The sequence below is a fragment of the Eutrema salsugineum genome, unplaced genomic scaffold (genome assembly GCF_000478725.1).
Source record: "Eutrema salsugineum unplaced genomic scaffold, Eutsalg1_0 scaffold_9, whole genome shotgun sequence".
Lineage (NCBI taxonomy): Eukaryota > Viridiplantae > Streptophyta > Magnoliopsida > Brassicales > Brassicaceae > Eutrema > Eutrema salsugineum.
Window position 1 is genome coordinate 733,075 of NW_006256342.1, and position 24,692 is coordinate 757,766.

A 24,692-nucleotide genomic window follows, 5' to 3' on the forward strand; every position below is an offset into this window, starting at 1 on the left:
ACCACGCGCGTGTGTTTGGCACGTGGATAACAGAGGCGGAGGAAAAGAGGAAAGAACACAAGAAAGAAGAATTAATCCGACTCGCATTTGATTTGATTTGAGTGGAAAGTACGTTATGATCCTTTTTATTTCTGGGTTCTGCGTATAAACTAAAAACCCAAAACTTTCATTTCATCTCTCTTTCCCAGTTTTCTGATTGCTGTCCGATTTTAGGCCAATGTCGACTCTATTGAACTCAGTCTTATCCATGGCGGCAAATCCATCTCCGGAGTCGCCGAGAAAAGCCCTAGGGTTTGTTTCCCACATCCCCACCGGTTACCTCCACTTCTCCTCCGTCAATAAAGGTGTCGCTCGGGTTTTAGCTTCCACCCAGATAACGTTATCCCCCAAAGACTCCGCCTTTACCGTAACTGGATCCAGCTGGAAACCCGACTTCGGTTCTGGTTCCGGGTCGTTTTCTGTTGACCCGAGAAGCGACGAGCCGAGTCTGAACGATACTTTCTCTCATCTCGAAGGTTTAGTCACGGAAGGGCGTAAACCCAATGTAGCTCACTCTACTCAGCTCTTGTACGATCTCTGCAAAGCCAACAGATTGAAGAAAGCGATTCGTGTGATTGAGCTTATGGTTAGCTCCGGGATTATACCCGATGCATCCGCTTACACTTATCTGGTTAATCAGCTTTGCAAGAGAGGTAACGTTGGTTACGCGATGCAGCTTGTTGAGAAAATGGAGGATCATGGTTTTCCTTCGAACACCGTTACCTACAATGCCTTGGTTCGAGGTCTATGTATGCTTGGTAGCTTAAACCAGAGCTTGCAGTTTGTTGAGAGGTTGATGCAGAAAGGTTTAGCTCCAAATGCTTTCACTTACTCGTTCTTGCTTGAGGCTGCTTATAAGGAACGAGGAGCTGATGAAGCCGTTAAGCTCTTAGATGACATCATTGCCAAAGGCGGTGAACCCAATTTGGTTACCTATAATGTGCTTTTGACTGGTTTCTGTAAAGAAGGAAGAACAGATGATGCCATGAAGCTGTTCAGGGACTTGCCTGCAAAAGGTTTTAAGCCAAATGTTGTGAGTTATAACATTTTGCTGAGGTGTCTGTGCTGTGATGGTAGGTGGGAGGAGGCGAATTCGCTGTTGGCTGAGATGGACGGTGGAGATCGGTCTCCTTCCGTGGTAACCTATAACATATTGATAAACTCGTTAGCTTTTCATGGAAGAACAGAGCAGGCAATGGAGGTTTTGAATGAGATGAGTAAAGGAAACCATCAGTTTAGAGTCACTGCCACGAGCTATAACCCTGTAATCGCGCGTTTGTGCAAGGAAGGGAAAGTTGATCTTGTGGTGAAATGTCTAGACGAGATGATATACCGGCGTTGTAGACCAAACGAAGGAACGTACAACGCGATAGGAGCGTTATGCGAGCATAACAACAAGGTGCAAGAAGCGTTCTACATAATACAGAGCTTGAGCAACAAGCAGAAATGCTGCACGCACGATTTCTACAAGAGCGTAATCACAAGTCTGTGCAGGAAAGGAAACACCTTTGCAGCGTTTCAGCTCTTGTACGAGATGACTAGGTGCGGGTTTGATCCTGACTCGCACACCTACTCGTCTCTGATCAGAGGGCTGTGTTTGGAAGGGATGTTTAGAGGAGCAATGGAGGTTTTGTCGATAATGGAGGAGAGCGAGCACTATAGACCAACGGTGGATAACTTTAACGCAATGATTCTTGGGTTTTGCAAGACGAGGAGGACAGATTTGGCAATGGAGGTGTTTGAGATGATGGTTGAGAAGAAGAGAATGCCGAATGAGACAACCTATGCGATAATCGTTGAAGGGATAGCTCATGAGGATGAATTGGAGCTAGCGAAACAAGTTCTTGAGGAGCTCCGATCGCGTAAGGTCGTGGGACAGAATGCAGTAGATAGGATTGTCATGCAGTTTAATTTAGATGTATAAATGCTATTTCTCATATACACATTTTTTCGTTTTTTTGTTTTTACTGTTTGTATCATTTTGACAAAGAGATTATGTTAGTTTTATGAGGAGGATGATGATGATTCAAGTAAGCTTCAGTTCTTTAACAGATAAGAGATGAATAAGAACAAAGAAACACGATGTTTGTGTTTTTTCTTGAAATATTCAAGATTCGGTTAGAAACAAAATGAAAGACAATAACAAGGAGAAAGATGTTGATAAAGAAGGGAAGTCTGGAATTTTCTTTTTGATTAAAATCTTAAACAATAGTCTGATGTGAAAAAATCTTAAGAACAATGTTTCAATAGAACGAAAGAGAGATGGTAAACATGTCTTGAAGCTTGGTTACTTGGATCTCTGCCTCATCTTTCTTCTCTTCCTCTTAAGCCTTCTCATGCGCTTCTTCTTCCACTGCACAAACACATTCGTAAACTGTGTTACTAGCCGAAACTATGATCAATCAAAGAAGCAGACTTGGCTTCTAAAATGACGAAAAAAGCTACCAATTATTCAAAGATGATATGATCAATCACTAAACCTAGGACATAAATTCAATCTCATTTGTTTCAATCCATTCTCTCCCGTATGGTAGAATTACGAGTTCTCTTCCTGAAAAGAGCGAAATGCTAAGTCGAAATCACAAATTCGATCTTCAGTTTCTCCTACCCTATAACTAAGATTCCGATTCTTCCCACTCGAATGATTCGATAACACAGCAGTTTATAAAATTCCGCCACATACTAAGCACAAAAGCATCAACACACCTAGCAGATCTATCAAACCAAGCATAACGAAGCACTAGATTAAGTAGAAGACTCTTTCTTACCTTAGCTCTCATCTTCACGCTCTGGCCTCTGGATCGAATCAGAGAGAAATGAAGGCGTCGTTAAACATATATACACACATTTGCAGAAAACCCTAAATCTTAATCGAAATTAAACTAACTTCCAAGGGGTATTTCCGTCATCCTCACGACAAAACTCTGTTTTACCCATCAAAGACCACCTTTAAAAGCCACAAATACAATTTAGCCTCGCCGGGAAATGGAGCAACAATCAGAACCGAACCGCCGCGATTCAGCTGACGCGACTAGCTCGTCGTCATCCACCGTCGTAGATGGTCACGGAGGCGGCGGAGAAGCAATGGCTCGAGGCTTATCAGCGATGCTAGAGTCCGTCATTAAGGACTTCGACTCTCAAGCCCTTGATACGCTCAATAGCCAAGACCAACTCTCCGGTTCCCTCGATCGCTTAGTCCAAGGTACGATTTATCGCAATCTGCATAAATCCTATTTCTTAATCGATGTTTGTATTGATCGAATCGCAATCACCTTTTCCGATTCTCCGTCTTCGCTTTGTTAGATTTCCTGAAATTAGAATATATTAACGAATCAATCCATCGAGTGAGTTTCTTAGCATGATTTTGCCTTTTAGTCTAACAATTTATTCAGATTGCAAATCTTGAATTGATCCCGAATTTTCACAAAGTTTGAGAATAAAAACAAACATGATCCCATATTGGTTCTTGAAGAATTCTCAGATTGGATAGATTTTCTCTCTTGTGTTTTGTTGTTGAATGTGATGAAAACAGAGCTTGATCAATTGCTGGAGAACGCTCCATTGCCGTTTATAGTACAACACGCATCGAGAATCTCCAGCGTGAAACAAAGAGTTTCATCTCTGAATCTGGTGCTCAAATCTATACAACGCCGTATTGATAATATCGATCAGATGCTCTCTGCCAACATCAATCCAGGTATAATACATAAAATTGAAAACTCTTTCTAGTTAATTATGGAATTTTTGTCAAGTAGCAATTAGCATCATCATCTGACATCTAGAGTGCAATATCTCTCTCAATGACCGTAAAACAGAGAAGACAACCTTGGAAAATACATCATCATGACCAAACACGGGTCACTCTCTGTTACACGCTGTTTCCCTTTCTCTGCTTACTGCTTCGGTTTTGAGAACAAAAAAAAGCAAAAGAGTTGATGAGTGTGTAACAAACAAGTGTTTGCTATACGAAACGATGGCGTTTGGTGTTATTAGGCTTTTTTAGCGGGCCTTTATCTGATCGGGTCATTTTATATATATTTATTTTAAAATATATTATTAAGTAAAAAAAAACAAACCAAAATAATTGTATCGTTCCAAGAATCCAAACTCTAATTCAGTGAACCTTGGTCCATCAAATCAATCATGTAAATCAGAATTTTTAAGTGAATATGTCGGCTCGTTTATTTTATGGTTTCTATACATACTGCTTTCAAGTTTGTTGGGTAAAGGCTTTACAAAAATTAATATCTTAATGTTTATAAAATCTTGTCACGTGGGTGTGCGACAAAATCGATAGGATATTACTTTTGTGCGTAAACAGAGAGTCACGTGTCTGCTATGCTGGTCACGTGGTTGAAGCCTATATAATTGGATCTCGTAGGCTTTTAGATTAATAGTGTCTCTATATATACTCTACAAGCCTTCGTAAGAATACTGATCTATGTCTACACTTGGGCCACAAATTTCTTATTCTTGATAACCACTTTCTTGTTTATATAACAACCATGATTCTCATTATTTACATTCAACTCTATGTATATATGATTATATGTAGTAATGTAGACGATGATGGTGTGGGTGTTGATAATAATTAATGATGATGCAAACAAAAAAAAAAGAGCAAATTACGAAGACTATATAGAGGACCGAGCCTCTGACCAGATATCTGATTGGTCCGGTTGTGGTAAACCCATACAAACACACAAACCTAAACCCATTTCGGGAACTCTGCCAAAGGTTTGTCTTTAACCCACAAAACTAGCCTACTTTTCCCCTTTTTAGCGCTGGCTTTACAAATCATGAATCGCAACTTAGCATACTCTAATATCTATCATAGATGTAACTCTCTAGACAGTACTCACTTTTTCTCAAGCTAAAACCCTAGCTGGAAATTGACTAGAAATTATACCCCAATTGCTATTTGTTTTTTTTTTTTGTAAACAAAATTTGAGTGGAGAAAGGGGACAAAAGAGAGAAGCCAAAGTACAGAGGATAGAGACAGGTGATAAAGGCTTAGGGTTTTGTACTTGTACAATTTCTTGCTGGTCCAATCTTATCTCTCTCTTTTTTTCTTTCTAGACTTGATAGTCTATGTAATCTTTCCACAGTTTCGTACCTTTCACGTACCATTATCATAGTAAGTTGAAAAAATGCTGACACTTAAACATGTGATTACAAACACCAAAACCAGTGACCAATAGATCCAGCATTAATGCTTAAACGAACCTTCTTTGATTAACATAAGAACAAAACCTACAACAATAAATAAACAGCAAAATGCAACAAAAAAAAAGGCAGAGAGAGAGAGAAAGGTATGGTAAAGTCTCTGAAAAACTGCATCATTTCCGAAACTTAGAAAACGACAAAATAAACTATAGAAAAACTAGAATTAAAAAATATCACATGAAAGAGACAGCTTAGATAAGCTTCAACGTGGGGAGAGCGCAAATACACACAGAGCTTATGAGAGAGAGAGAATCTCTTTTCCTATGACCCACGCGCATCCCTTGAGCGCGTTAACCTCACTGTCTCACTCTCTTTCTCTCTCTTGCCTCTCCCTCTAACTCTCAAAACCCAAAGCAAAGCAAAATACACAGCAGGAGATTCCAATTCCATTTTGTGTAATGTCTTTTCACAGGATACGTCTACAAAAACCCTAGATAGAATTCCTCACTAACAAATGGCAATGGCAGATCCTCTTTATTTACAAAACCCTGAATTTTAAAATGTGGAAAAAACTTTGTTAAAAAAAAAAAAAAGACTTGTTGGGGCATACAGTTAACAAACCAAAGAAGTGGGATTACTAACTGGCTACAATGGATCAATAAGATTGTGTTTTGTTGAAGTTCTCTCTCAGATTATTAGATTAGATTCGATCCGTGGAGTTACGACCTCTATTTATACCACCGTGCGGGTGATGAGACGACGCTCTGTTGTTATTGGAGCCACTCCCTGTTCTATTATGTTGCGACGAAGCTGATGAAGAAGGATTAGACGCAGAGAAAAACTGCCCAAAGATCACTGAACCACCTCGAATCGAACAAACCGGAACGTTAAGAACCGGAGTTACCCTTACGTTTGCGCTGTACGATCTCTCCATTCCTCTGTGTCTATACCCACTCGTTCCACCATTGAAGCTGCTCGGGCTGCTTGAGCTCCGTTCAAGGCTCTGAAACACTATTTTCCCTGACGAATTTAGCCTTGGACTGTCTACAGAGACTCCTCTGCTCATTGCTGCTTGACATGTTTCTCCTCCCGTCGAACGCCGCATCGGGCTGCGTCCAACTCTCCCTCCGCTTCCATGGTTACTGTCACGTGGCTTAACAAGCCTCATTCGCGGCGGATTTGGGTTTAGGCTTCGAGCGGGAGCAAACGGATTCGCCGTGAGGTTATGGTTGAGGTTAAGCATGTGGCTAGGTCTCTCTGCGTCGAGGGATAGCCTTGGGATATCCTCGTGGTCGTGGCCGGAGGAGGAAGAGGAGAGGGACATACGAGAAGAGGATAACGACAGAGATTCACAGTCGGAATCTTTCAGGAGAGGAAGACTGAGTAAGGAAGCCTCCGAAGAGGAGGATCCGGACGACGACGACGATCTAGAGCTCCGATGCAAAAATTGCTTCAACGAAGACGAAGTAGACGATCTGGGATTCGAAGGGAGCGTCGTCGTCGTCGATGCGGCCTTGCTGTTCTGAGAGAATCGCTTGAGCCCTAACAACTCCCTCCACCTGCTCGAGCACCGTGGAGCCTTGGGAGAAAACAAGCAATTATCGGCGCCGGAGATCTCCATCTCCACATCCATCCTTCTGCATTTCCCGACGGTCTGATGCTTCGTCGCGAGTTTCCCGTCGGAGAAAAGCTCGTCGGCGGGAAGCATCCCGACCGGATCCTCAAGCCTGAACTCGAACTCACCAGCGCCGACTGCTTCCTCCGCCGCAAGTTTCGGTGGAAACTCCGATCCAGAAGTCCGAGAGTCTTCACGGCTGAAGGAAGCTCGTGGATTGAAACATCCGTAAGCAGGAAACTCCTGAGACACACCAACATTGTTGACGCAAGCAGAAGCCATCACCGGCGTTCATGCAACAAAAAAACAATCGCCGTCCCCGGAGACTCAAACGGCCAGATCTAAAGCGAAAAGAGAGAGAGAGAAGAGAGAGAGAGGGGTTTTTTGGTTTTCTTGGAGCGTTGCGAGTTTGTTTTTGGGGGCCACGCTGCCAACAGTATTAAAACGAGCCAGAGGCGCGTGCATCTCACCGCACTCTCGGGGGTATATTCGGTATTTCGACACTGTTCTGTTGGAGTAGCCAATGGCGGAGCCTCTCTCGGATAACGGCTAATATACAGATTAGGAGAGCTTGTTAATACTTTTTAATCATCTTAACAGTCTTTTTTCATCTTTTTTAATGGAATCTGTTATCTGCAAATTTCCAAAAAAGTTATTATCTTATATTTTTGGGGGAAAAAATTGGTGGAGGTTGGAAAAAGGCATGAAATCATTGATAAGAAAGAAGATCACGTGATATATGAGGTGCTTTTGAGTATTAATTTATTACTAGTATCAAACTGTGGCCAAAAATAGGGAATATCTAACGAAAAATACGAATCTGTTGGAAATTATTGACAGCTAGCGATTAACTGCATTCTTGCTTTAAATCCGGTGGATAAGATTGCATGGGATGAGAAATTGAGAAGCCAGAGCAATCAGTGAAAATGTGGACAATTCACTGACTGAGATTAATCTGTGTTTGATTCGGACAAAAATAGACAAGTTGGTTTGTATTTGCTGATTTGACGATCATAAAGTTCTGCTATTTAATTGCTTCGATGAGAGGAAAAAGGTTTCACGCTTTGAGACCTCTCTGTTTTCGAGTAGAGCAATTGGTAATTTGTACGCTCGGTCGCTTCACTCTCTGTCTTTAATGTTTCACTCGAGTTATGCATTTGATCTTTGTGAGCTTACTAACTTTGTGTGAATACTGACTATTGAGTGGAGCAATGTGTTTGTGTCTCTCTTAATCTGGTGCTGTGTCCATTTCAGGATGGACTCTATACTAACTACACGGTTTCATCACTGTCCGTTTGTTTGCAGTTGTAACCCATTTGCACATGACACCAATCGAGAGTGGTTTCTTTTTTTTTTTCCGTAACCACATGAAATTTAAAGGGAATAACATGAAGGTACATAGTTTTGTCTCCTCAATTTCTGAGTTGCAATTCACATCGATTCAAAGATTTCTACTTTTGGTGCAGCCACTTTGAATGCCCTATTGATTTGCATTATCATGGAGCGTTATAATGCAGCTGTAGATTCAGTTATTCACACCCCTGTTGAAAGCAACTCGTAACTAACGAATATAGTGATTGGCTAATTCAAAATGATTTCTATGCTAGCTGTTGTGTCTTTAGTCTTCTTAATCAAGAAAAAGTCCCACCAGAAATAGTGTCATTTGCATCTTCATTTATTCACATATGGCTTTTACTATGAATTCTCTTACTAGCTAGCTTTTATTTTCATTAGTGTATCTGATTAACAGCTTTTCGTTTGTGTAGTTTTTGTTCGCCTATTTGAATGAATATAATGGTATCTTTCTGATTGCCAAAGAGTAAAAAGAGCAGATTTAACTTCAAAGTGTTGCACAAAAAAAAAAAATATTGGCATTTGTTGTTGAGAGTGAGGAAAGATGGGAGTAGCTTAGAAGAAGATGGTGGACTGTTGCTTTCCTGAGAAGCTTTTAAGAAGATCTTTAACAACTCATTTGTCCTAATTTTGTTTAATCTCTCTTGTCTGAAAGATACTTAAATCTTTGTCTTCGATGATTGCTACTCATAGACATACATTATTTTCGGTATGGATGGATTATTTTTCTTCCAAAGTTTTGATTTTTGAACAATAGTAAAACAATGATATTTAACGAAAAATTACTAATTAAAAATGTAGAAAATATAATTGGGTTCTACTTCTTCTTCGTCGTCGTCTTTTCGACTCAGAAAGAATGGATTCATGCCTAGTGAAGTTAAACCCTTGCTTGAATCCTCTTTCTCCTCTTTACCCTTTCACGCCATGTTCGTATTCGCCGCCGCTCAGGCTTTCTTCTTGCTACTCCCGCCGCTTCTGTTCACCTGTCACCGTCAACGCCGCGAAGAAACCCTCCCATAGCATCCGTTCTGAATTCGATGACAGAATCAACGGCGCTTTCTCTCCCGACTCTGATTCCCGCTTCCTCGACCGTGTAAATTTCCTTCTTTCTCCCTCTTTTTGTTTTGTTTTCTTTGGGTTACTGTGAACCTGTGTTTCCCCATTAACACCATTAGGTTTAGGTCTCCATTCATAGGATTGGATCTTGTTATTGTCTGTTTTTACTGAAATTGTCCGTCTTAGTGCCTTTGTGGATTCATTTTACATCCCGCGCTTTCGCTGAGCTTTAGTTGTTGGTAACTCACAGATAGATATAATCATTTTCCCCTGTTGACACTTGTGTCTTGTTTCCAGAATGCCTTGTCTTGTTTGATCAGTAGAAGCTTAAGCACTAGGTTAGTCTATGGACCAAAGAAAGGAATTTCATTCATCTCGTTGAGCTGTTTTTTTGGGCACTATATACAGAATTTTTGTTGGCTCTGCGTGTTGCTCTCTTGTTAGAGTTCTTTGTCTTACTAACTTTGGTTTTCTTGGCTTGTTCACAGCAAAAGGCTTTAGACGCAGCTATGAATGACATAAACAGTTCGTTTGGTAAAGGAAGTGTAACAAGATTGGGGAGTGCTGGTGGAGCACTAGTGTAAGAATCTCTGTAGATAGTCTTTCTTTATACTTATTGCTTTAACTTTCCTCTCCTCAAGAGTGTTAAAGCTGTAATGGATCAAGTACAATAGCATAGTACTATCTTGATTCCACCATAAGATATTTAGTTTTTGAAAAGTGATTGTCTAATATTGGTCTATATTGCAGAGAGACTTTTTCGAGTGGTGTTTTGACTCTTGATCTTGCCTTAGGTGGAGGCCTTCCAAAGGGTCGGGTAGTCGAGGTATGCCCTTGCTACAGAGTTTTGATCATGGAAATATGTTAAATGTGATTCTTGTCTAAGTTTTTTCGTTGGTTTGAAATTCAATACTGCAGATATATGGACCAGAAAGTAGTGGCAAGACCACGCTAGCACTTCATGCAATTGCTGAAGTGCAGGTTATCTTTTCTTTGTGAACTACTTCGATCAGTTAATTCGATCTTTATATCATCTCCGATGTGTCGCTGAAACATAGTTAGCTAACTATGCAGAAACTTGGAGGAAATGCAATGCTTGTTGATGCAGAGCATGCCTTTGATCCAGCATACTCTAAGGCATTAGGTGTTGATGTAGAAAATCTTATAGTGTGTCAGCCAGATAATGGCGAGATGGCTTTAGAGAGTAATCTTACATCCTAAAATCTTGTATTATGATATGGTTATTTGTCATGTAAAGTGTATGCCTGCGAACTAACATGATCTTATGTTGTTACTACTCTATCAGTTGCAGACCGTATGTGTCGTTCGGGTGCAGTTGACCTTATATGTGTTGATTCTGTCTCAGCACTTACTCCACGAGCCGAGATTGAAGTAATGATATCATCTCTTTCCCACATGTAATTTCTTCTTGGTATGAACTTTTCTGAGCTTAACTCCGTTTTGTGCATAGGGTGAGATTGGAATGCAGCAAATGGGCTTGCAAGCTCGTCTTATGAGTCAAGCTCTTCGTAAAATGTCAGGAAACGCTTCTAAAGCTAATTGTACACTTATATTCTTAAACCAAATAAGATACAAGGTAATTATGACTAATCGCTTACCTATTATGTGTTCCATTAACACGATGATTTATTCTCTTATATAAGCATGTTGTGTAACATTGCTTTTATCTTATGCTATGAAGATTGGTGTGTACTATGGGAATCCAGAGGTGACTAGCGGAGGAATTGCATTGAAGTTCTTCGCGTCGGTCCGGCTAGAAATTCGTTCTGCCGGGAAGATAAAATCTGTAAGGATTACTTTTGTAGTTTATTTCTGCGGTGGTTTGAATTCGTTTTGAAACTGAACTCATTTTTGATTCCCAATTACTTATTTAAAGAGCAAAGGGGATGAAGATATTGGTCTTCGGGCTCGTGTAAGAGTACAAAAGAGCAAGGTTAGTGTCATGTCAAAACATGTCAAATTACTTCAATAAAAAAGAAAACTGGATTTGCCTCATCTCTTTTCTGTTTTGCAGGTTTCGAGACCGTACAAGCAAGCAGAGTTTGAGATTATGTTTGGGGAAGGAGTCAGTAAACTGGTATGCATCATCAGTCTCTCTGACAACACATAAACGGTTTTCCTTGTCTTTTAACTTAAACTTTAATTTGTAGGGATGTGTTCTTGATTGTGCTGAAATTATGGAGGTTGTGGTCAAGAAGGGTTCTTGGTACAGCTACGAAGACCAAAGGTCTGGATTCTACATTTAAAACTCAATACATTTTGTGAAAGTAGTAGTGGATACAGATTATGAGATATACATTTGTGTTTTTAAGACTCGGGCAAGGAAGAGAGAAAGCACTGCAGCACTTAAGGGAAAACCCTTCTCTTCAAGACGAAATTGAGAAGGTTTGCTTCTTCTATTGTCATCCCATTTTCTGATTCATTCAAGGCTCCATCTTTTAACAAATGTGAATGTATGCGTTGCAGAGGGTGAGATTGTTGATGTTAGATGGAGAAGTGCATCGATCAACTCCATTGCTTAGCAGCAGCTCCTCCTCGGTTGAAGAAGAAGAAGACTCGCTTGACGGTTTCCAATGACTAAACTTAAGCCGAGACTTGGGATCTAATCCATCTTTTCCTAGGGACTGAGTGCCACCAAAGTGTTCCGATGATTCACAACACTCATGTCTCTTGTTTCACCTATTATCTTATCATTTTGAAACTCCAAATGGTTCAGTCTATAAATATTAATGTTGTATTTCAAGTTCATTTTTGTGCGCCGTAATTGCCGAAAGATGAATATACAACAAACACTAGCATTCTTATAAATTCAAAGTATGTTCTGAGTTTTGTAACAACATCAGAGAGAATAGAACAATAGGAGAAAACATTTAGAGAAACATGAGTACACATTTCTTTAGCAACTCAAGATTTACTGAGCCAAAGCACTGGTGTTGTACACAAGAAGAGCTCCTCCGGCGAGAATTCCGGCGAGCGTCACCGCCCAAATTGCCAATCCGGTGACTCCTCCCTTGTACGTGTCACCACCCGGTGCCCACTCCTCCTCGTTGTAAATAGGACTGTAAAACCCAAAAATTAAAATCATCATTTTGTCAACAACAACATATTCTATGATACTTACATAAATAAAGGTGTTACGAAAATTATTATTTATTATTCACCTGTATCCATCGACGTTAGCACCGTACTTGTCGACGAATTTGTAAACACCGTATCCCTGAGTTTAAAACGAGATCGTTTTAGTGAGCCATCTCTCTCTAACATTAAACACATTAAACGACATCGTTTTCTGATGGACAAACGGAACCAACCTTGCCCTTTCTGCCGGAGGCGTCGACGCCGTCCCTCAAGTCCATGCTGCCGTTAACTCCTACACACACATCGATATAACGGAATAAGCTATACTTTTAACGTTAGCGTGATCAATATGTAAAGTCTGTTTGTATTATATATTATACGGACCAAAGGGCTTGTCAGTCTTGATCTTCTTGACGCCGCTGGCGACAATTCTGAAGGAGGAAGGAGAAGCTCTTGTGAGCGACGGCAATCCTCTCGCCGACATCTTCTCCACCGTGAAACCCGCCGGTTTCAATGTCACCGATGAAAGCATCACTGAAGCAGCCATTTCTTCTCTTCTCTACTCTCTATCTCTCTCTCTCTCGCCCAATGCGTCTGTGTCTTCTAATATGAGAGAGAGGAGACGCGATAAGTGATCACGGTCTTGACACGTGGCGATTGCTGTGTGGCTTGCGACTGGATATCTTCCTTACCAACGTTATCTTCAACTGGATCCGTCCATCTTCTATATAATTCATCAGTTTCGCCACGTAGGATTTTGAAATTTTTGTTATTTTTCATTTTTTAGCCCTACAAATTTCAGTTTACTTAAACTAGCCCCACTAGTTTATTGTAGACTCGCAATGCCTTCCACGTTGGAGATCTTGTCCACGTTTTGAATTGCCCACGGTGGAATGAAACGCAGATTGCTGCTTTCGCCGCCTAGCGTTTAGAGACCGCGTTTCTGGTCACTCGCTGCTGTTAGATGATGATGAACAGTTTTGTTTTCTTTAAACTCATGACTAACTAATGTGTGACCATGTGTGTCTAGTGCTCCTTTTAATTATGTCTTCTCCATTACTGGAAGCATCAACAAGGTTGACCATTGTCTTGATTTTAAAAAGTCTTAACAGCAAGCCTTTTCTAAAAAAAAAAAAAAGTCTTAACAGCAAACTGGTTCTAAACTTCTACTCATATTTACCAATATAAATAATTATGTGGAGCTATATAATTTGAACACAAGAACTTGGTCAATGTTTTTTGTATATAGTTTTTTTTTGTTTTTAGTTTTTTCAAGATTACGTTTGTTATTCTCTTTTGTTCTTCTCTGCGTATTCTTCTACTAAAGTCATTAGAAAACTATCAACTTGAGTGGTACTTTTAAAAATATAATACAAATCAAAGTCGTTTAAGTTAAAAACTATTGGTTGATCAATCGATATGTTAGCTACACGTCTAAGTCGTGAAGAAAGACAAAAAAAATACAAAACTATTAATGTTAAATGAGAGTGAGTAAGGTTACAACTTACAAGCGACCGATTTCGTATAATCAATCTAAAATATCACCCACCACAGTTTAAATACAATATCTTTTTTTTCTGGGACTGGTTCCAGTTCCAGTGGACCCAACAAATAAATGATTTGTTTTCTAATTACTATGTAAGTTGTTGTAACTTATTAGTCAAATGATCTTTTTTTTTATTATAAAACATTGAACTCTTCGTGAATATAAATATACACATTTCCGATCACTAATTGATTGAGATAAACTCATCTTGCTAGAGTATATAACATAATGATACACATACAATTAAACCGTAAGTAAAGCTAGATGTATGTTTTATTGCATATATGTACAGAAGATGTTCAAAAACAAAACAAAAAAGCATATGGACAGAAGAATAATTTTATAGTTATACTAATTTAGTATCTTGATTGTACTCACAAAATCCCAAAAATATAAGCACACGACACTATGAATACAGATAATAGAACATGCTTAGCTAAATGATGTCAAATGAAAGTAAACAATATATTGAAAACAACTTTAAAGAACAAGAAAATCACATGTTCAAAATTCCAAAACCTAATTAAAGCAAATTCCACAATGATATTTTACCGATATATATCAATAATGCCAATGGAAGAATTGAGCAGGAAGGAGTATATAACTTGTTCTTATTTAATCGATAGTACCCAAACCGATATTTAAATTAATCTTCAAACTTAGAGCATTATATAAAGCAATACTCGCGTTTATCAGAAATTTCAATCCCTTATCTCGATTTATTAGCAATGAATAGAGTTACATTATTTCAGGTCTTTTTTCGTAAAATAATATGAAAGATTCCGTTCGATTAAATCCATTACTTGGTTTTTAACATTCCAGGATTTAACCGGACTCAAGTATTCCGTATTCAATATTTAAAGGACTGAACCGGGCTCAACCAAGCCCGTTTTTAGCTTTATTATTGTACAAGCAGCCGCAGGAGATTTCACACTCTTGGAAGTAAAGTGGGACCCATAGTATTATACTACTCCAGTAAGTATGTCTATTTAACAAAACTAAGTCTAATTAATACGCCAAAAACCAACACTAATTAATAATTAACGACTTAACCTCGCCTTCTTCTCTATGGATTGTATCCTCTCTCTATATACGCGAAACTTTGTCGTCTCTCTCTCTTCGAAGAACCTTTTGAAACTTTTTCAAGTTTTGTTTTTTCGCTTTTTCACGAGCTCTTTTTAGGGTTCCTGGAGCTTTAATATTACAGTGCCCCCCTCCAATCTACTTTAGCTAAAACCCATTTTCTTTACTTTTGTTTATCACACTCTCTCTCTTTGTATACTTGTCGGTGGTGGTGATTCTCCGACGAAGCTATTTATTCGCCGGAAAATTACTATGATTAGTGAGATTTTCTCGGATCCGATCAGAGGATCGGTTTTTAAAAGTGGGACCTTGATGGGTAATTTAGGGAATGTCTTTGAATGAAGCAAAGACTTGTTTTGCTAAAAAAGGGTGAAAGAAAAGATTCCTCTTTTTGTTTGTTTGTTTCAGATATTGCGGAGCTTTGCTTTAATCTGTTGTTTTGGAGAAACTTGCATGTGAAGGGATTTGCGTTGAACGAATAAGCGTGACCGGATTTTCTTCTTGCTACTGTGTTTGTTTGTATATCTTCTCTGTGAAGTTTATGCGCCAAATCTGTTCAATAATTAAGTTAGTTATTGTGATCTTCCCTTAAGATCAAAGCCATGGTGGAGAAGCTAGTTTCGTCGAGAGATGAGTCTCTCTGGTTCTGTTCTCACAGTATTCAATCTCCGTTTCTGACCCCAAATTAAAGTCTTTGTGAGTTAACGCGAGCCTGAGCTAAGGATTAAAGTGGTGGGCTTTTCGGCAATTTCATCCTCTTGTTGTTGGATTTGAGCGATGGAGGATATTGGGTTGGTTAAACAAGGTTGGAAATGGATGCAATCTCAGAAACATATGTGCTCGAATGCTTGTTCTGCGATTCGATGTTTTGGGGAGAAGATAGGAGAGCTCGTGGAGCGTCACTGGCCATTGGTGTGTAGTGGATGTGGAAAGCTATTAGGCTTCCTTCGTCTGTCAATTGTTTATTGGAAAGATTGCATTTTGAGGGGTTTCCGTTGCAGCGCCAAATTGGGATCAGCTGCTTTGCTTCTGATAATGTGGAGTTGCTTCCTCAGCCTGACTTCCTTATCTTGCTTGCTTTATGTTCTCCTCAGTATGGTATTGTCTTTAGATTTTTTTCTGATTTCTTTAATTCTGGATTTTAGATCTTGAAATAAGACTGTGTTCCACTCCCCAAACTGATACCGAAACTTTTAATCTAAGATGTAAAAATGCAGAGAGGCTATAATTCTTGATCTTAGATGCTATTCCCCGCTAATTGTTTCAAGATTTTTATTTGAAGTGTACATTAGATTGGAGATCTGGTTGATAGAGTTGGGTTTTCATCTATTGTTTTGAATTTACCATTGCAGGGAGCCGCTGCTGCTGTTGTTCTGAACTTGGGTTGCACTCCTGGGCTCTTTATTGTAGGACTATTTGGTATTTTGATTTTATGGATGTATGCAAACTTTTGGATCACTGGAACATTGTTTATGGTCGGAGGCAAGTTCTCAATTTTTCCCTTATCAGTTGTGCTTTCACTGTTCCAAACAGATTACAGTTTGCTGGGTTGTCTTTCTGGTCATTGGTCAATTTTTATGCTTGATCTACACTATATATATATGGTATTAATTTCTTTCGTTTTGTTTGATTCAGGCTATTTATTCTCCTTAAATCACGCCCGTCTGGTGGTTCTAATGGCGGCATTATATGCGATGTACTGTGTCAAAGTCAGACTTGGATGGCTTGGTGTTCTGCTCTCAATGAATCTTGCTTTCTTGTCCAACGATATATTAAATTGCCTACTTCAATGGTGTGATAATCTGAGTGAAAAACCACAACCCGAGGAACCAAAGAAACACGAAGAGACAATCATAGAAGAAGACTATTCAAGAGAATTTGAGTATCCTTCAGTTCCCGTTGAAGAAGAAACCGAGAAAAAGGTTCATGAGAATAAGTCCTCTGCTGAACCAACTGCTCCTACAACTGTTGTTAATAGCGTGAAGGAGATTTCTAGTGTTAAGGTAGTCAAAATAGAAACAAGTTCAGCTGATGAAATGAAGAGAATACTGAAAAGTTTGAATCATTATGAAGCATTGGGGTTCCCTCGGCATAAAAAAATCGATGCCGCAGTGCTTAAGAAAGAGTATAGAAAGAAGGTTTGATCTTGTTTCCAATGCTGAATAAGTCTATGCAACTTCTCGAAAGGTTTATGAAGTGTGTGTGCTTTGTTCTAGGCAATGTTGGTTCACCCCGATAAAAATAGGGGAAGTCCTTTGGCAAGTGAATCATTCAAGAAACTTCAATGTGCTTACGAGGTAATTGGATAGCGTATAATCTTGAATTGGTAATTGTGATGTTTATGTTCTTGGTATTTGTCGATATATAGACATGTAAGTGTTGAAGTTTGTTGGTTTCTCAGGTTCTTTCTGATTTTGTAAAGAAGAGAGACTACGATGAGCAATTACGAAAAGAAGAATCTAGGACCAGGAGTGTTTGTCAGACATCTCATGCTTCTTCGCATCAGGTTTGTTTACTTTTCTTTTTGCCTCTCTGTCATAACTTTTGGCGTGTGGTTTCGTGTTTCATTTCTTGATTTATTTGCAGAGTGGTCCTGATTATCGTTCAGAAGAGTCGAGGCGGATACACTGTACAAAATGTGGTAATTCACACATATGGGTGTGCACCAATAGGACTAAGGCAAAAGCGAGATGGTGCCAGGTGATGATTAATCCAACCAACTCAGGAACTCTGAAGTCAAAAAGCATGATCTTCTTGCGTTCTTGTCATTTTAAACTCTAATCTGTTAAATGTAGGATTGTGGTCAATATCATCAAGCGAAAGATGGAGATGGGTGGGTCGAACTCAAAGGGACATTACCCTTCGAGAGGGCACATAAGGTAAAGAAAAAAACTTTGTTGCTCGTAATGATGAATCTAGTTTTGATTTAGTTATCCTCAACTCAACTAGTTTATAAATTTTCCTGTCCTTGAAGATTGAAATACCGCGTGCTTTTGTTTGTGCGGAAAGCAAAATCTTTGACGTCTCAGAATGGGCCATATGTCAGGTCGGTTCTCTTACCGTGGATTACCTGAATGTAGATGATTGAGATAACATTTAACATGTTATGATGTTTGATCAAATAGGGAATGGCGTGTAGACCAAACACGCATAGGCCAAGCTTTCATGTGAACATGGTTGGGTTAGAAAAGACAACACAGAGATCAAACTCGAGTAGGTTCCCTTGGGATTTAGATGTGGAGATGATGGATGAGGATGAAGAAGAGTTTGAGCTATGGCTTCAACAAGCTCTTGCTTCTGGTCTCTTTTGTGAATCCTCAAAGCGCAGAAAAAGCTGGAGCCCTTTCAAGTTAAGCCAGATGAAAAGCAAGAAACAATGGCGAAGAACATCCACTTGATTCAAACTTCCATAGCTCACCACGGATTCTAGAACTGGAAAACTGGATTCACAGCATGTGAATGCAAAGCCCTGAAGTCTGAAGAGAAGAGCAGTTTTTTGGGGCCTTTCTCTGTAAATAGAAGCTCTTGATTTTGTCTACTTTGTTTTCACTGTTGTAAACTACTTCAGAAAAAAATTAAAGAAGTTGTTTGTATTCCACAGAAATGAAGGTGTACATTTAAAGGCTGTTCATTTGACGAGATGAAGCTCAAAAAGGAGAAATATTAAAGATTTTACTAAGGGTTTACAAAGTTTTTTTTTTTTTTGTTTAAAGAAATATTTTCCCTTTTAAGTATGTTGATAAACTTTTAGAAATCGAACCCGTATTTGCTAAAGTTTTCCCTCCTTGTATGTTATTGACGAATCAAAAACGTCGACCTCCATTAATTTTTTTTTTCTTTTTTAAGTTTTCTCTTAAAAAGCTTATCTTTCTTCTTCGATTTTGACCTTCTGGGTTAATCACGGAAGAGTTTTCCTTTTTCGTCACCGCCGCAATTTTGCCCGGCAGAGGAAGAAGAAAAACCCCTAGTAACTGGGATTGTACGACGATGAGGGAGAGGTTTGGAAATTTCGAGTATTGAATGTGAATTTTTTTTTCTCGTCCCATCCAGATTCAAAACAAAAACGCTAACCCTAAAATCTGGGTTTGATTTCCTTACTGTTTTGTTTGAAACCTATTTAATTTCGTTGTCTTTGTTCCGTTTTCTTGTGTAAACGCTTTTCAAGTCATAGGACTCTTTGAGATTTTTGAATATTACAGATTTTGCTTCTTCCTGTCCTATTGGAGCAACAGATATATATACCATATACAGATACTTCTCTCTCTCTCTTTCTTTCTCTCTCTCTCTCTCTATATATATATATATAAACTTGTAAGTAGAATTGTGGGAAAGAAGGTGAAATGAGTAGGCTCTCTTTCCGGCCACGGCCATTGGACATTCACAAGAAGCTTCCAATCTTAAAATCGTTTAAAGACTTTGAAGATGACGAGACACAAACTTCCACCACTAGAAATTCTCAGTTGCTGCGTATAGCTTCTGTAGAGGTTGACAATGAGGTGAATTCCGAACTCTCTGCTAACTTCAAGCTTCATTTCACCATTGTTAGGTGTAAAATCTTTTCTATTGCATTTGGCTATATTGTCAGGTGCATCCAGTACCAAGCAAGAAACTGGCTTCAGAAATACCAACACCTCAATTTGTTGTTGTGGATACATATGAAAGGGATTATTCCCCAACTTTTGGTCAACCTGCTTCTTATCTACGTGCCAGAGGAGGTACCAATACCTCTGATTTGATTTTGTTTTCTTGCGATGAAGGTGCTTTATTTGGTACATGGAGACTATAAGTCTGTTTCTTTTTGTGCAGCTCGGTCTGAGCTTGGAGAATTTGTGGAGTATGATCTTGACAATGAGGATGATGATTGGCTTTATGAGTTTGATAAGGATGATAACAAGGATCTTTCACCTGAAATGTAAAGTAACCAATCCGACTATCATATTTTGTATACTGTTCTCATTTTAGATGGATCAGTTTGCTCTATATACACAGTTTAATCGGATTCTGCTAAAAGTGCATAAACCAAACCTTACTCGAGTAGATACCGAAAGAAGAATCATTCATAAACGTAAACGTGTTAAATTGTCTTAAACAGGCTTGAGAGCATTATTTTTAAGCTAGAGGTGTTGGATCACAAGACACGGGAAAGAGCAGGAGTTATTACACCAACCCTTGGTTCTCCAATTCCTGTGCTTTTGCAGCTTGATGCTGCTGTTGAGGTAAACCATTACTTTAACTGTGTTTCATAGTCTTTTGGATTATCATATCTCTTGTTCTTGATGCATATGCTCATACAGAAGCAGCACATGACATTTAAATTATTCTTGTTGTCATCTTATTACAGGCGCTGCAATCATTGTCCATTAATTATGGTGTCTTCCAGGCTATCTTCAACTACTGGAAAGACAAGGTTTGAGATGAACCTTATGTGGCATCTTTCGATTATTATGAGTTTTCTGGACATAAACATTGTGTTGCACAGGTTGTTGATACTTAAAAAAAAACCTTTCTTGACGGCTTGAGATAAACCTTGTTTGACATATCTTTGAGTTCTTGAAGCACATGTATAAATCTTGTGATGAGAGCACTGCTACTAGCCAGTTAAACATCTGGAGCACAATTGGCTTGTAAGACTAATGCATATATTTCATTTTTGTATGTAAATTTAGCGCAAAAGATGGCAGAAGCCTATATTGCGGCGTTTACAGGTATGTACCATTAATTACGGTTGAAACAATCAAGACCCGTGTTGGAAGAGATCTTACTTCGAATATTTAAGTAAAGCTTTGCATCTTTGTTTGGAACAGCCTCCTCCACCGGTCAATGACACCAATCCCTACAATGTGTTTAGGCCGAGGGAGAAAGCTCATAGACTCCACACAAGAAGGGTAGGCTATCATCGTGATACTTTTTTTTGTTTATGATTTAAATCCAACTTGAGAAAGAAAAAAACTTGATAAGGCTTTACTTCTAATATAGATGCAGAGGAGAGAAAACAATGTGCAGTCATTTGAAAAGCTTCGACAGGTAAGCGAGGCACCTGCATATCTTTACGTTTCTTGCTCGGACCAGTCTTAATTTCGTGAAATCTGAGCAGTTAGCTGTTCGCCTTTACGATGCCTTCTTTTAGTATCTTTCTGGGCTGTTAAATACTATCTGTTAGGGCTCTTTTATGAATTTTTTTATCTGTTGGATTCTGAATACAAGTTACCTCTTGTGGGAATATATATGATATTATTCAGGTTAGACGCAATCTTGACCAAGCAAAGACCATTCTGGAGGCCCTTATTAAGGTGTTCTTTATGACAGTTTTAAGAGTTATATGACTTGTATGTAACTTGATTTCATATCTTAACCAAGTGGGTTGCATCCTCCAAAGTCACTAATTCGATGATGTTATCCATTTTGTAGAGAGAAGAAAAGAAGAGGGATGTTATGGATGGCGAAGTTAGCCTTCAGAGAATCCAACTCCAATACAGGGTACATAATTAATAATGCTACTTCCTCTAAAGCAAGCTCTTTTGTTATAAAAATGTTACCTTTTTTCTCTTTCTAATTGCCTTTTTGGTGAATGTTTTTGATGCTTAGTCGAGCTTTGAGGTTTGATCTGGTTTTTTGCAGCATGAAACAGAGCTCTTGGAAGATAGCTTGGCTCTGCCTGGATTTCCACCAGCTACAACATATTACAAATTTGGGTCAAGCGACGATGAGTTCATGGACTCAGATGACCACACTAGCACCCGTGTACGCACAAGGCCTTCTTCTCTTATCCCTAACCCTCGTTTCACCAACTCAACATCTCAACCCGGAGGCATCAAACAAGAAGTTAGAAGACGACACTTGCATCACGGATGGCTTCACAGACTGGTTAAAACCTATCCTTCTCTCTCTCCCTCTCTCTCTCTCTCTCTAGTTGCTATATGATTAATACAACATGTAATGGTTTTGTTGACATGCTTAGGATCCTAATGAACCAGTCATGCTGTTCACAAAACCGTTGGTTCCCGATAAACTGGCAGCTGCTGGCATCGTTCCTCCGGCACCGGATTCATCTTCCGGCCAGCCTCCAAGTCGGTTTCAAGGGAGGATTGGGCGTGGAGGCCGGATTATATTCGATAGATGGAATCCTTTGATGCAATCTCACATTAACTGCGGAAACTCTTTCTACATTGCACCAAATCACCCATCTACCAACTTCAATTGAAAATCTTTCTTTCCTATGTAAAGAAAATTCCATCACCAATGGTGATGAGCAAGTGTATTCAATAACTGTTCTCTCTATACAGAAATTTTTTTTAGTAACTCTATTCCTTTCTGATTTTAATGGAATAATCCGGTTATATCGGTGGTTCAGTAAACCAATGGATACTTGTGCGAGGGACTGAATTGTAATAATATATTAAATTCGTGACAAAATTGGATTTTAGGGCTCTTTACTGATTTCAATCGGAGGAATTTTTTTTTTGTTTTTTTTTTCATATATCTCTCGTCAATCGCTGTGAAGAAGGAAGGACCCTAAATCGATCTTAGGGTGCTCTATCAATGGCTTCGATGTTGGCTCGCAGGTCACTGAATACTCTCCGTGCTCGACATCTCGTATGGATCTCGCTCTTATATTTCTCCGTTTTGTGTCGTTTACTTGGAGTTGTTTGGATGCACAGAAATGCGGAATGTCTCTTGGAGTTTCGGGAATTAAAGGAGATTTTATTCACTCTCTGTATTTCGTTTTGTGTCGATGAGATTCGGGGTTGTATGCAACCGTAACTGGAACGATACTGACTGATTTAGAGCGAAGTTTTTGTGTGATTTTCTTATTTCATAGATTGTAGAGTGAGAACGGATTGTGAGGCAGTGAATTTTTTTATCTGGCTGATTGATGACTTATGTAGGGAGATTGATCGAATCTTGAGGGCTTCGTTTTTTCTTATGGTTCGTTCGAAGAGACACTGGGTTACTATTTACCTGTGATTGAGAGCTTTTTTTCTTGTGAACTTTGAATCCTTTCATTCGCTTCCTTATGGTGTGTATGTTTTGGATACCTCTCTTATTACCTCTCTTCATCGATAGGTTTTTTCAGGACAAACTTTGCAGGGATCTCATCTTTCTGGACTGCAGTCCCGTGGTATTTCTTATGGCACCAAGAAAGGTTTATTTTCTGACTTACCTCTTTCTATGGAGATTGGTGTTTATCGATGGGCAACATCTTCATTATGGACTTTACCGTTTTTATGTGTCGGTAAATGATTTGTGTGCTTGCCTCTGTAATATTCAGATGATGAAGAAGAGCAGCAACTTGCTAAGGAAATCTCCAAGGACTGGAATACTGGTAAGCTAGCTATATGATCTAGAAACTTGTTTTTTTCTCTTCTCTTCTCATACTTATTTCCTCGCCGTTTACTTCCCTAAGTATTAGGGAATCCTGATATTTTGCATTTTTGCAGTCTTTGAACGGAGTATAAACACCCTATTTCTCACTGAAATGGTCCGTGGTTTGTCGTTGACCCTCAAGTACTTCTTTGATCCCAAAGTTACTGTGAGTGACATCTTTCCCAGTCCTAAAAACTTAGATTGAAAGAAATCTGTATGATTCTGAAGCTCTATCGTGTATTTGCAGATCAATTATCCATTTGAGAAGGGCCCACTGAGCCCTCGCTTCCGTGGTGAACATGCTCTTCGACGATATCCTACTGGGGAAGAACGGTGCATTGCCTGCAAACTCTGTGAAGCTGTGAGTTTTGAGATCTATGCTAACGCTTAATTCAATGTTCTCTCTGTATTTATAGCCCTTGTAAGGCCTCTCAGGGCGATGAGTGCCTTTGCATTGATTTAACAAGATTGTGAACCCATCATGCCGTGGAAACCCGGTTCTGCTGATATGGCCCAAATCTCAGGATCATAAGCTGATGCCTATGGAATCCATCTTAGTTATTAGGAGAATTATTCGAGCATTAGTAATACTTACTGTTGAAGTGGCTAGAGTTCTGATGAAATGCCGATATCTACAATTATCTGTTTAATGTGTGAAGATGATATAGTATCTTAGATGGCTATGGAATAATTTCTTACATACGTGTCTATATCATCAGGTATGTCCAGCTCAAGCAATCACAATAGAAGCAGAGGAGCGGGAAGATGGAAGCCGCAGAACCACTAGGTCACGATTCCCTTTACTTTTAAATTACTAACCATATGCTTTCGTTTATACCATTTCATGGTGTATTAATGATCTAGAGCTCTACAGGTATGACATCGACATGACAAAATGCATTTACTGTGGTTTCTGCCAAGAAGCTTGCCCCGTTGATGCAATCGTCGAAGGACCTAACTTTGAATTCGCAACGGAGACACACGAGGTCTGTTTATCACATGTTTTCTTGACCGAATAGTTTTGTGGCATATGCATATTGAAAACTTCTGTTATGTTCCCTTTCATAGGAACTTCTGTATGACAAAGAAAAGCTTCTTGAGAATGGAGATCGATGGGAAACAGAGATTGCTGAGAATCTGAAATCAGAGAGTCTCTACCGTTGAAAGCATTCTACAACAGTCTGTGCTTCAAGTTATATCCCGGGAAAACTTTTTCATTGTTTCTGTTAGAAATAAAGATGAGATCTTATGCTCTTGAAAACTCTTCCCTTTGTATTCCAGCTTTGTGCTGGTGTAACTGAATTGTTTGTTTGTATCGACCTGAGTTTGACTTTCAGTTCATGAATTCTGGTTTAGTGTTTGACTTATCGG

The 24,692-nt window shown here is 39.1% G+C and overlaps 8 protein-coding genes and 1 long non-coding RNA gene across 9 annotated transcripts; 6 read left to right on the forward strand and 3 right to left on the reverse strand.

Annotated features, from left to right (window-relative positions):
- Positions 1–41: 41 nt before the first annotated feature.
- Positions 42–2,003, forward strand: LOC18008031 (pentatricopeptide repeat-containing protein At1g79080, chloroplastic). The gene has a single exon (XM_006389861.2). The coding sequence runs from the start codon at positions 218–220 to the stop codon at positions 1,961–1,963; it is 1,746 nt and encodes a 581-aa protein (XP_006389923.1). The 5' UTR covers positions 42–217; the 3' UTR covers positions 1,964–2,003.
- Positions 2,004–2,196: 193 nt separating this feature from the next.
- LOC112086762 lies at positions 2,197–3,211 on the reverse strand. The gene is made up of 2 exons (XR_002899619.1): positions 2,808–3,211; positions 2,197–2,392 (listed from the first exon to the last, which is right to left on the reverse strand). It is a non-coding gene; the product is annotated as an uncharacterized LOC112086762 (long non-coding RNA).
- LOC18008077 lies at positions 2,956–4,211 on the forward strand. The gene is made up of 3 exons (XM_006389862.2): positions 2,956–3,241; positions 3,572–3,736; positions 3,855–4,211. Exons 1-3 carry the CDS (start codon positions 3,025–3,027, stop codon positions 3,884–3,886), a joined length of 414 nt encoding a protein of 137 aa, XP_006389924.1. The 5' UTR covers positions 2,956–3,024; the 3' UTR covers positions 3,887–4,211.
- Positions 4,212–5,342: 1,131 nt separating this feature from the next.
- On the reverse strand, positions 5,343–7,210 carry LOC18008863 (uncharacterized serine-rich protein C215.13). Its single transcript, XM_006389863.2, has one exon. It carries the CDS (start codon positions 7,100–7,102, stop codon positions 5,906–5,908), a length of 1,197 nt encoding a protein of 398 aa, XP_006389925.1. The 5' UTR covers positions 7,103–7,210; the 3' UTR covers positions 5,343–5,905.
- Positions 7,211–9,029: 1,819 nt separating this feature from the next.
- Positions 9,030–12,188, forward strand: LOC18008036 (DNA repair protein recA homolog 1, chloroplastic). Its single transcript, XM_024152283.1, has 13 exons — positions 9,030–9,266; positions 9,718–9,809; positions 9,980–10,055; positions 10,148–10,210; positions 10,304–10,433; positions 10,536–10,621; positions 10,701–10,826; positions 10,932–11,036; positions 11,127–11,183; positions 11,265–11,327; positions 11,401–11,477; positions 11,563–11,635; positions 11,717–12,188. Exons 1-13 carry the CDS (start codon positions 9,030–9,032, stop codon positions 11,825–11,827), a joined length of 1,296 nt encoding a protein of 431 aa, XP_024008051.1. The 3' UTR covers positions 11,828–12,188.
- LOC18008464 (photosystem II 10 kDa polypeptide, chloroplastic) lies at positions 12,026–13,027 on the reverse strand. Its single transcript, XM_006389866.2, has 4 exons — positions 12,713–13,027; positions 12,562–12,620; positions 12,412–12,467; positions 12,026–12,309 (listed from the first exon to the last, which is right to left on the reverse strand). Exons 1-4 carry the CDS (start codon positions 12,873–12,875, stop codon positions 12,162–12,164), a joined length of 426 nt encoding a protein of 141 aa, XP_006389928.1. The 5' UTR covers positions 12,876–13,027; the 3' UTR covers positions 12,026–12,161.
- A 1,966-nt stretch (positions 13,028–14,993) lies between these two features.
- Positions 14,994–18,561, forward strand: LOC18008138. The gene is made up of 9 exons (XM_006389867.2): positions 14,994–16,055; positions 16,310–16,439; positions 16,593–17,095; positions 17,174–17,254; positions 17,359–17,463; positions 17,544–17,657; positions 17,753–17,836; positions 17,932–18,003; positions 18,083–18,561. The coding sequence occupies exons 1-9, from the start codon at positions 15,735–15,737 to the stop codon at positions 18,353–18,355; spliced, it is 1,683 nt and encodes a 560-aa protein (XP_006389929.1). The 5' UTR covers positions 14,994–15,734; the 3' UTR covers positions 18,356–18,561.
- Positions 18,562–18,809: 248 nt separating this feature from the next.
- On the forward strand, positions 18,810–22,378 carry LOC18008038. Its single transcript, XM_006389868.2, has 12 exons — positions 18,810–19,453; positions 19,543–19,672; positions 19,764–19,869; positions 20,050–20,173; positions 20,299–20,364; positions 20,624–20,662; positions 20,762–20,842; positions 20,934–20,981; positions 21,197–21,247; positions 21,366–21,434; positions 21,576–21,821; positions 21,916–22,378. Exons 1-12 carry the CDS (start codon positions 19,298–19,300, stop codon positions 22,156–22,158), a joined length of 1,359 nt encoding a protein of 452 aa, XP_006389930.1. The 5' UTR covers positions 18,810–19,297; the 3' UTR covers positions 22,159–22,378.
- Position 22,379: 1 nt separating this feature from the next.
- Positions 22,380–24,684, forward strand: LOC18009315 (NADH dehydrogenase [ubiquinone] iron-sulfur protein 8-A, mitochondrial). The gene is made up of 8 exons (XM_006389869.2): positions 22,380–22,550; positions 23,022–23,100; positions 23,227–23,280; positions 23,396–23,487; positions 23,569–23,682; positions 24,041–24,108; positions 24,196–24,307; positions 24,390–24,684. The coding sequence occupies exons 1-8, from the start codon at positions 22,497–22,499 to the stop codon at positions 24,483–24,485; spliced, it is 669 nt and encodes a 222-aa protein (XP_006389931.1). The 5' UTR covers positions 22,380–22,496; the 3' UTR covers positions 24,486–24,684.
- The last annotated feature ends 8 nt before the right edge of the window (positions 24,685–24,692 follow it).